Below are 11,556 nucleotides of genomic sequence, written 5' to 3'. Positions count from 1 at the left end.
CCAGAAAAATAAACATTCTACATAAAAAAAACAAGCATAGGAAATGCATGTATACATGCCTATATCTTTGATGGTCAAAGCTACTTTAGCAAAAACCATCTAAACTGGACAGCAAAGCCAAAAGATCAATAATCTGGGAATGTCAAAATCTTCTGAGCCACCAACCTGACAGGTAAAATACAAGCCTTATTTAACCTGACAGTTAAATAAGCCTTATTTAACTCATTACACTCCATGCTGGTTTCCTCTATTCTGACAGCCGCCCTGTCCACTGTCTTCCAGGACTATCTCCATCTACTTTATTCGTGGGTAAAGAAAACACCAGTGCTACACCAGGCAAAGAAAATCCTAGTTTCTCCCAAGCTGTTAGGCACATTCATCCTCCTGTGGAAAACACAATGTAGGCAGCCCACTGTCTCTCTCAAATGTTCCCATAGTTTCAGTCTACATTGAACTTGTTCCTCAGAACAGCCAAAAAATACCCATACCACTCAACTTAGACACACAGTCATATACCACTTTGCACTGTTGGCTTTTTCACATATACTTGTCTCATGGTCCCAAAGACTCAAAGAGCTACTTAAAGGCAAAGACCCGGTCTTACGTTTCTTTAGCACTGTGCACCTGATCCATAGTCCACCTCATTCTTGTATTCTCAACTAATATTCACAGAGTCAGGAAAAGTTATAATCTGAAAGGACCTTTATTTTGTTGTTGCTATTTTTGAGACGGAGTCTCACCCTGTCATCCAGGCTGCAGTGCAATGGCACAAACTCTGCTCACTGCAACCTCCACCTCCCAGGTTCAAGCATTTCTCCTGCCTCAGCCTCCCCAGCAGCTGGGATTACAGGCGTACACCACCACGCCCGGCTATTTTTTGTATTTTTAGTAGAGACAGAGTTTCGCCATGTTGGCCAGGCTGGTCTCCTGACCTCAGGTGATCCACTGGCCTCGGCCTCCCAAAGTGCTGGGATTACAGGTGTGAGCCTGAAGGACCTTTAGAGATAACCTAGTCTAAGCTCCACATTTGAAATGAACTAGGTGAGAGTCGTTAACCTTTTACAGTCCAATCAATCAGGCAGATCTGGGTTCAAATGCAGGACTGTTTTCTGTAAAATAGAGATGACACCTACCCCAGAAAACAGTTGTAATGATCAAATTATACTTTCCTTTTTGTTTTTCTTGTTAAGACATAATCTTTTTGGCTGATTTCTTTCCTGGTTAATAGTTCAATTGAATTCTAAGCCCAAGAGGCAGGGCTTTTTTCCTACTGTATTTTGTGACCTTATGGTTGGTGTCTAATACAGTGCCTGGCATCTTTTGAGTGAGCCATGAACTAACCATGTGAAAGAATGAATTAAACCTATATTATCACTTTCACGTTCAGCAAATATGTTATTCTTTAATTCCTCCAAGAATCTGTTTTTCCTAAATTGGGCCTTCTCAAAACAAATATATTTATCTCCCTACCCCTTTCTCCCTTCCTTCTCTGTCTCACACACACACACACACACACACACCCTTACCTTTCTCTTTAGAACAGCTGGAAAAAAAAACACTGCCTCGCTCATATTTTTGGAATAAAGTTAGCATTTTTACTAGGATATTCAGGAAAACTGATAGATGGACAGGATTTGGAGGCATTACACATCTCTGGAGAGCTTTCTTATGATTTGTGGCATCGAGTCTTTCAATAAAATTACTTGTCTATAATAAATTCTGGCAGAAAGTAAATCAGAAATTCACTGGTGAGTTGTCAGTGAAGTTAAATACTTCACTCTGTGTACTTCACTCTGTTCTATACAAGCAAACAGCGACTAACAGGATTAACCTGAGCTCTAATACTGGGTGTAGATATTCCTCAACGACAAACGGGTTCCCTTCGTACAGGCATTAAATTTATATTACATTTAAGGGGGCATAAATTTTGCTTTTGCAAACACATTTTACTAGAAAAATATTCGATCCAGATGTCAGCACAAAAGTGTCATTTCTTTCCTTTGCAAGGGAGCAGCAACAAAACAACCAATGGGGAGGAAGAATAAGATCCCAGGTCTCTGAAGAGGACACAGGTTTGCACTAAAGCAAGGTTGATACTTTCAAGGAATATTTTTCCTAACAGCTAAAACGGTTTAACACATAGCATCTTGTATCAATTACACAAACACCATTAAAGCCACTCTGGTTCCCTGGGAAAGGACCGCAACTGAAATCCCTTCTGGCTTCAGCTGTCCCCTCCTGCCGAGTTTGACAGCACATCCAAGGCGCCCAAACACCAGCCACTAGGCTCCCCCCAGCGCCCTCCTCTCGCAGCAAACCGCCAAGGCTCCCGGGCCAAACTCCAAAGTCCCTCAATTCAAAACCGCGAAAATGTGAACCCTGCTAAGCAAACGGCAGGGCGCGTAATAACTTTTCTTTCTTTCCCTTTTGCGCGCGTTCGATATGCTTGTCTCTACTACCAACTCCTCAGCTCCACAGCCCGCTTCCCGCAACCCATCTCGAGGGGCGGAGGAGAGGGAGCGCCCACCAAAGAAAGGGCTAGTGAGCCCTAAAACCTCGGCAGTTTTCCCGGTGCGGGAGCTTTAGCACACATCAGCCCAATAATCAGATGCAGGAATAAAGCAGGAAGAAGGCTCCTCTCTCCATCGCACCCCATCCTTCCTAAGGAAGAAGAAAAGCATGCAGCAGGAGTTTAGCTGGACGTCTAGGTCCTTTTATGGGGCGAACAGGCCCGCAAAGCAGGCTGTCTGGAACCTGGAGGAAGAAAGTTGTCCGGCCAAGTGGATGCCTGGGCGTGAGGGAGTGCAAGGCACCCGGTCCCGAGCCCGCCAGGGGTAGGGGCCAAGGGGAAAGAGACCGGCATTCGTTTAAGAACCAGCCCAGAGCGCGGCCAGCTGCAGCCGCCGGCGAGCCGACTGGGGAGGGGTGTGGACGCCGAGGCCCGCGGAGTGGTGCCCGCAGCTCTACTTACATAACGCTTCAACTTTTTCTCCGGGGGGGACTTGCGGAGCCATCCGGAGCAGACCACTTCACCACCGCTCATGGTGCGCGCGTCTCGGGCTCCGGGCCGGGCAGCTGAGGGGCGGCGGGCGCGCTCCCGACACAGCCGACGCCTGCCGAGCGCGCAGCGGCGAGAACCTAGCTCTCCTGGTCGCGCACCCCGGACGGACTGGGCGGACAGGCTCCACGGTGCGCGGGTTCCACGAGTTCGAGTCTCTCCTCTGCAGGCCCACGAACCTGAACAGAACGCGAGCCGGGGCCGCGGGCGCGCCGGCCTCCTTTCAGTGCGCCCGCCTCGCCTCCAGACGTGCCGTCTCGCCAGCTGCCTCAGCAGCGCTCGGACTCAGCGGGACTCTGCCCCGACTCGGTGCCGGAGCCTCTGTCCTTTGCGCTCCGCCCCCTAGGGACAAGACCTCCCTAGAGCGCTTTCCGAAACAGACACAGCGCTGCACACACACACACACACACACACACACACACACACACACACAATGCCCCGCGCGGTGCCCGCTCGCCCGCCCGCCCGCCCTCGGTTTCGATGCGCCCGGAGTGATCCTCCTTCTCTCTCCTCGGGGGAGGGTGGGTCACTTCGCGGCGCTCGGGGAACGCCGAGGAAAGGGGAAGCCGCGAGCCGCCTACGGGCAGCGGGCGCGGGGCTGGTCCCGGGTCACAGAGGGAGCCGCAGGGTTGGCAGCGAAGCGCGGGGCGTTTCTGAGCGGCGGGCGCAGGGAGGTCGCAGGTCAAGCCGGAGGGTGGGTCCGCTCTCGCGGCCGCCGAAGAGGGCGGGGAGCAGCAGAGGAACGAGGCGCTTGGCGGCTTGGCTCCTGGGAGGGATCCCGCTGTCCCGTCCCCTCGCGCTCCTCCCCTGCCGCCTCCCCCACCCCGGGGCGCGCGGCAGGTCCTGAGCGGCTCGGCCCCAGATCCCGATCCCTCCCTCCCTCTCCCGGCAGCCGGGCTCCCCCTTCCTCCCTTTCCTCCTCCCCTTCCCACGTTCAGGCCCGGCTCCGGTTTCTGCCCAGACTTTCTCTGAAACTCCGCCGGAGTGCTTCCAGCCAAAACAACAAGGGCCGGGGGAGGAGACGGACGAAGGGAGGGAGCAAGGGAGGGAGGGAGCGCGAGTCCGAGAGGCACCCTGGGATCTGTAGTTCGGGAAGCAGGAGCAGGGTCCTCCGCCGTCCGGCGGCCCCCAGTCGGCTCCTCGCTCGGGAAGACCGCAGAGGCCTCGGCTAGGGCAGAGGCACCGGGGCTTGGGCGCGGGGAAGACTGAGGGACATTCGAATGTTCAGTCCGGGGCTTGCCATCTTGACTCAGCCCGGTGCCAGTTCGGAGCCTGTGCTGTGCTCGAGATCAGGAGTTTCGAGGGTTTTCTTTACTTGAGAGCCTGAAAGGCAAAGCCGCGGGGAGACCACCATCCTGCCGGTCCCCGCCGCGCGAGATTAAAGGACAGACCAAGAGGGCGCGGGAGCTACCAGCTTGGAGGGGAGGACAGATGGGGACCCAGGGCTGGCCAGGGCTGGTCTCTGGAGCTGTTCTGCCAGAGTGATGGGGGCGCTTGGCGAGGCCAAGGATTTGGTTGGGTCCTATCTCTGGGACATTTTGAAGTCTCACACCCCTTCCATTTGTTGCCTATTCCACTTAACTTTGTATTTGTTTGAAATCTACTGTTCGGATGCTGGACTAGAAGAGGGACACTTGGCCGGGCGCGGTGGCTCACGCCTGTAATCCCAGCACTTTGGGAGGCCGAGGCGGGCGGATCAACTGAGGTCGGGAGTTCAAGACCAGCCTGACCAACATGGAGAAACCCAGTCTCTACTAAAAATACAAAAATTAGCCGGGCGTAGTGGCGCGCGCCTATAATCCCAGCTACTCGGGAGGCTGAGACAGGAAAATAGCTTGAACCCGGGAGGCGGAGATTGCGGTGAGCCGAGATCGCGACACTGCGCTCCAGCCTGGGCAACAAGAGCAAAACTCCGTCAAAAAAAAAAAAAAAGAGAGAGAGAGAAAGAAGGAAGGAAATTTACTGGGTACCCTAGTTCTATTTGCCTACTTCCTTGTGTGTTTCACAATTATTATACTGGTCCTGAGTTTAACATGATTCTGTAATAGAAACATCTTCTCCAATTTATTTGTGAAAAAGCCCCAAAGCAAATTTCAGCAGGTAATATAATCAGATAAAAGTGCTAAAAATATGACGACATAAATGAGCATTTCTGGAAAGACATAACTTCAGTCATTTTCTTATTAACACAACATTCATATTCTGAAGCTCCTCTGAGTTTGAAATGTTAGATGATTGTAATAAGAAATTAGGTGCTGGAGTGGTGACAAGACAAAGGTCCCTGCATATATGGAGGTAGTGGCATAGGGTAGTAAGCAAATAAAGGGTCAACAAAACTACAGATTGAGACTCAGTCTCAAAAAAGAAAAATCTGAAAAAGCCTGGTTCCCACTGGGGTTTAGAGACCTTCATCTTTTGGCAGGCGCTTAACAGTATCACAAGGGCGGAACTTCTTGCAGATCTGGATGCACTTTTCAGGTCATCAACTGAGTAGTCGTGACCTTGGGTAAATTACACAATGTCTCTGAGTCTCAGTTTCCCGATATGTGAAATGGGAATTGTAACACCGATTTTGCAGAAGTTTAATGAGAAATAGAAATGGTAGTGTTGGCCAGGCGCGGTGGCTCACGCCTGTAATCCTAGCACTTTGGGAGGCCTAGGTGGGTGGATTGCCTGAGCTCAGGAGTTTGAGACCAGACTGGGCAACTCAGTGAAAACCCGTCTCTACTAAAATACAAAAAATTAGCCGTGGTGGCGTGCGCCTGTAGTCCCAGCTACTCGGGAGGCTGAGGCAGGAGAATCGCTTGACCCGGGAGGCGGAGGTTGCAGCGAGCCGAGATCGCGCTACTGCACATCAGCTTGGGCGACAGAGCGAGACTGCGTCTCTAAAAAAAAAAAAAAAGAAAAGAAAAGAAATGGTAGTGTTGGTCGGTTAGTCGGGCGCGATGGCTCGCGCTTGTATTCCCAGCACTATGGGAGGTCTAGGTGAGCAGGTCACTTGAGGCCAGGAGTTTGAGACCACTCTGGCCAACGTGGTGAAACCCAGTCTCTACTAAAAACACAAAAATTAGCCGGGTGTGGTGGCACGCGCCTGTAGTCCCAGCTACTCGGGAGGCTGAGGCAGGAGAATGGCTTGAACCCAGGAGGTGGAGGTTGCAGTGAGCCGAGATCGTGCCACTGCACTTCAACTTGGGAGACAGAGCGAGACTGTCTCTGAAAAAAAAATAAATAAATAAAAAGGAAAATGGTAGTGTTGGTTGGGCGTGATGGCTTGCACTTGTAATCCCAGCACTTTGGGAGGTCTAGATGAGCAGGTCACCTGAGGCCAGGAGGTCGCGACCATCCTGGCCAACGTGGTGAAAACCCAGTCTCTTCTAAAAACACAAAAATTAGCTGGGTGTGGTGGCGCGTGCCTGTAGTCCCAGCTACTCAGGAGGCTGAGGCACAAGAATCACTTGAAGCCGGGACAGGGAGGTTTCAGAGAGCTGACATAGGGCCACTGCACTCCATCCTGGGTGACTGAGTGAGAGTCTGTCTCGAAAAAAAGGAAAAAAGAAATGGTAGTTTTAAATATCAGGCACATATTAGATATTGTAGGATTTTTGCTGTTTGTTGCTGTATTTCTTAATGTTCTTTCTGAAACATAAACAAGTGTAATTTTTATGGCAGCTAATAAACCAAAGCACTTCTTTTTAAGTATGTGAACATAAATCATGCCACAAATCTTCCAAATGAAAATAAACCATCAAATTTGTTTTCCTCTTCTCCCATAGGCAGCATGTAGCTACATTGAGCCAAAAGTATAATTAGCATTAGTAAGACTAGTATTGTTGAGTAGTTAACTATTGGCTTTAGCAAATTTACCATTTCCTACACTCTTGTTATAAAGTTCTTTGTAAATGGAAAATTGTAATATATCTTGTATTATTTAGCTTTGGGAATTTCCAAAAATTTTTTTCTTTATTTCAAATAAGGCATTCAGTTATCTCATTCCTATGTAAAAAATCTTTAACTGTTTTTCCTATCTTCTACTGAGTTGTTTTAGGCTTGTATTTCTAGAAATTAAATCAGGGTTGAAGAGAAATTGAAGATAGATATGTCTCCATGTATATATTTTAGAAAGGAAATTTGCCTTATTTTTATATGTCATGTTTAGATTATTTGTTAAATCATATTTTATATCTTTATGCCTTAAAAGGCACGCTGGAAAAAGTTATTATATGTTAGTATCTTAAATTTTATTCATACAACGAATATTTATGGGATGCCTATTATATGCCAGTCCCTGAGGACCCAGGATACAGTAGGGAAAAGCCAGACCTGTTCCCGCACTCCTCTTTCCTAGAGAAAAGCTTTTGCAGATAATTAACCCTATCATTTTGGCAATACAGTTGATAAATGCTATGGAAGAAAATATAGTATTGTTTGGGCATATAACAGAGGATGTACCCCCCAGGAGTAGGGCGGTAGGTTGGGAAGGATTTCCCTGAGGAAAAGACTTTTTTTTTTTTTTGAGACACAGTCTCACTCTGTCTCTCAGCCTGGAGTGCAGTGGCACAATCTTGGCTCACTGCAACTTCCGCCTCCTGGGTTCAAGCTATTCTCCTGTCTCAGCCTCCCAAGTAGCTGGGATTACAGGCGTGCACCACCACGCCCGGCTAATTTTTGTATTTTTAGTAGAGGCGGGGTTTCACTGTATTGGTCAGGCTGGTCTTGAACTCCTGACCTCAGGTGATCCACCTGCCTTGGCCTCCCAAAGTGCTGGGATTACAGGTGAGAGCCACAGTGCCCGCCAGGAAATTCAGGCTTTAAATTGAGATCCTCAGGATAAGAAGAAGTTGGCCTGGTGGACATAGTAAGGGAGAGTATTCCAGACAAAAGAGAAGGTGCAGGTGTATAGGTTTTCAGGCTGGAAGGAGCATTTAATGAACTGAATGAAGGCAGCAGTGAGGTGAATGATGGAGACATTGGCACTGGCTGAGGTACAGAGGCAGGCAAGGGACAGATTGTGCAGGTCCTTGGAGATCTTCAGATTTAGACATTTTCTTGAAGCAAATGACCATTTCATCTCCTGTGACATTCAAATCTATCCAAATCAGGCCGGGCGAGGTGGCTTACACCTGTAATCCCAGCACTTTGGGAGGCCGAGGCCGGCAGATCACCTGAGGTCAGGAGTTCGAGACCAGCTGGACCAACATGCAGAAACCCGGTCTCTACTAAAAATACAAAATTAGCCGGGCATGGTAGCGCATGTCTGTAATCCCAGCTACTCCAGAGGCTGAGGCTGGAGAATCACTCGAACTCGGAAGGCAGAGGTTGTGGTGAGCCGATATCGCACGCCATTGCACTCCAACCTGGGCAACAAGACGAAACTGTCTCAAAAAAAATAAAAAAAAGAAAAGAAAAAAGAAAAATCTATCCAAATCACCTCAAGCAATCATCTTTGTGCATTTTGTTATTCCCTTCCAGCATCCCACTTTAGCTATACATCTTTCAACTTGATTTTTCAATATCTCCCTATGTAATTATTCCTTCTTCTCAACAGCTTTTCTAGTCTATTAAGACTTGTGCTTTCCCGTGATCTATCAGACATTTCCTTTCTTCACTCCCTTCTCCTTATCCAGCTTAAATTCTGTGGTCCACATTTTCAGTAAACATTCCTATCTCACAAAACCCCAACTCTGGACAAACCTGGATGTCCTTTCTTTTTTTTTTTTTTTTTTTTTCCTTTTTTGAGATGGGGTATCACTCTGTCACCTAGGCTGGAGTGTGGTGGTGCTATCTCAGCTCGCTGCAACCTCTGCCTCCCGGGTTCAAGTGATTCTCCCACCTCAGCCCGCCCAGTAGCTGGGACTACAGCTACACACCACCATGCCCAGCTAATTTTTGTATTTTTTTGACAGAGACAGGGTTTTGCCATGTTGGCCAGGCTGGTCTCAAACTCCTGGCCTCAAGTGATTCACTTGCCTTGGCCTCCCAAAGTGCTGGGATTACGGGCATAAGCCACCATGCCCAGCTTGACTGTACTTTCTTCTGCACGCAACCAGCCAAGTGCTGTTGGAGCCAGTCGCAGAACAGGATGAGTGACATCACTGTAAATTCATGTTCAGTGACCTCAGATAGATACAAAATTATTCTGCAGGGGCAAATCTTCATGTCCTGGGACCAGAAGTTTATATAGTTTGGGGAGTCTTTTTAACGAAAAAAAATGCAATTACAAATACGAAATTTGGATGAATATGTATTTAGAATGAGGAAATAAATCACCAACAAATTCCCGAAGCCCTGGAGATGCAGATGTCCTTCTTCTAAGATTTATAGGTAATTTACCAGAATCCTTACATATTCTTCCTGAGTACAGCTTGACACCCCCTCTCCACTAGGACACTCCACTTCTCCCAGAAGCTCCCCACTCTCACAAGAGGCCTGTGCAATGACAGGCCCTGAGCTGAAGCTTCATTAGCTTTATGGATGTCTCTGCCACCCAGTGACCTAGACCGTTCAAACTGCTGTAACAAAATACCTTAGACTGGGTAATAGATAAACAATAGCCATTTATTGCTTGTAATTCTGGATGCTGGTAAGTCCTCCATCAAGGTACCAGCAGATTCAGTGTTTGGTGAGGGCCTGTTCCTCATAGATCGTGCCTTCTTGCTGTGTCCTCACATGGCAAGAGACACAAACAGGCTGCCCTAGGCCTTTTGTATAAGGGCACCAGTTCCATTTATAAGGGCAGAGCTCTTGTAACCTATTAGGTTGGTGCAAAAGTAATTAGGGTTTTGGACTGCAAATTTTAAATCATCATAACTAGTCTCCAACACATCTTTATTAATCAAAAGAGGAACCATAACAATCAACACATTTTTGCCAACAAGAAATAAGTTTGTTTATTCCTGTAGCGTAAAAATTCGTGCTTCAGGATTTGACGAACTCTTGGAAAGCATTTTCTGCCTCCTGCTGGTGTGGATGCATTTTACCTGCAAGAAGTTGTCAAGATACTTGAAGAAGCTCGCCAGTAGTCAGTTGGTGAGAGGTCAGGTAAATACGATAGATGAGGCAAAACTTTGTAGCCCAATTTGTTCAACTTTTGAAGCATTGGTTGTTTGACGTAGGGTCAGGCATTGTTATGGAGAAGAATTGGGTCCTTTCTGTTGACCAATGCCGGCTGCAGTCATTCCAGTTTTCGGTGCATCTCATCGATTTGCTGAGCATACTTCTCAGATGTAATGGTTTTGCCAGGATTCAGAAAGCTGTAGTGGACTGGCAGCAGACCACCAAACAGTGACCATGGCATTTTTTGGGTGCAAATTTGGCTTTGGGAAGTGCTTTGGAGCTTCTTCTCAGTCCAATCACAGAGCTCGTTGTCAATGGTTGTCATATACAATCCACTTTTCGTCGCATGTCACAATCCAATTGAGAAATGCTTCGTTGTTGCATAGAATAAGAGAGGATGATACTTCGAAGTGATGACATTTTTTCATTTTCGGTCAGCTTATGAGGCACCCACTTATTGAGCTTTTTCACCTTTTCAATTTGTTTCAAATGCTAAATGACCATAGAAGGCTCAATGTTGAGTTATTCTGCAACTTCTTATGGAGTTGTAAGAGGATCAGCTTCAATGAGTGCTGTCAGTTGGTCACTGTCAACTTCCGATGGCCAGCCACTACACTCTCCACCTTCAAGGCTCTCATCTCCTTTGCAAAACTTCTTGAACCCCCCGCTGCACCGTACCTTTGTCAGCAGCTCCTGGGCCAAACGCTTCGTTGATGCTGCAAGTTGTCTCCACTGCTTTATGACCCATTTTGAACTCAAATAAGAAAATCGCTTAAATTTGCTTTTTGTCTAACATCATTTCCATAGTCTAAAATAAACATAAAATAAACAGCAAGTAATAAGTAGCAAAAAATAAATAAAGCGAGAAATGCCCATTAAAATGATGTATAACATAACCATATTTATTTAAGAATGTATTTCAATATCAAATGGCAAATTCCAACAGTGCAAAAACCGCAATTACTTTTGCCCTCACCAAATAATTACCTCTCAAAGGTCCCACCTACATTTTAGAATTTGAAATGTTTACACATTTAATCATTTCTAAGGAAGTAATGTTTAAATCTCAAAATGAAATATCCTTGCAATAAGATTTATATTGTTATAATGTGAAAATGGTCCTTCGACAAAGGAATAAAATATTGCTTATTTTTAGAATATTTTTGAGGACTAAGCTCTGATTTTTTTATCTTGCCCAAATTCCTACCTAAGGAGTCTAGGGAGTCATGCCCTACAAACCATATATTCTCATCAGATGGGTTTTATTTGATCCTATATATTTTGACTTACTTTTCAATCTGACTCTGGGATAACATTATGAGACAAGGAAAAAAATATTTAACCCCAAAAATATATTTCCTTGCCATACCTCAAAATTGCCTTGCAAAGTCTCTTGCGGGAAAAATCCACATTCTATAGAGAATCCCTTTCCCCTTTGTTTTCCT

General features: G+C 46.9%; 1 protein-coding gene and 1 pseudogene across 2 annotated transcripts in view; one reads left to right on the top strand and one right to left on the bottom strand.

Moving 5' to 3' along the window:
- GAB1 (GRB2 associated binding protein 1) overlaps positions 1–3,103 on the bottom strand; it is a 136,590-nt gene extending 133,487 nt beyond the window's left edge. For both annotated transcript variants that reach the window (XM_003820702.6, XM_003820701.6), the window contains exon 1: positions 2,972–3,103. In XM_003820702.6, coding sequence (XP_003820750.3) covers positions 2,972–3,043 — 72 coding nt within the window. In that variant the 5' untranslated portion in view covers positions 3,044–3,103. The remainder of the gene's footprint in view (positions 1–2,971) is intronic.
- Positions 3,042–5,192, top strand: LOC106634722 (uncharacterized; annotated as a pseudogene).
- The last annotated feature ends 6,364 nt before the right edge of the window (positions 5,193–11,556 follow it).

Source organism: Pan paniscus, chromosome 3 (assembly GCF_029289425.2).
Source record: "Pan paniscus chromosome 3, NHGRI_mPanPan1-v2.0_pri, whole genome shotgun sequence".
NCBI classification, from domain to species: Eukaryota; Metazoa; Chordata; class Mammalia; order Primates; family Hominidae; genus Pan; species Pan paniscus.
The sequence above is the reverse complement of the archived record's forward strand: the minus strand, read 5'-3'. Positions and strand labels throughout refer to the sequence as shown.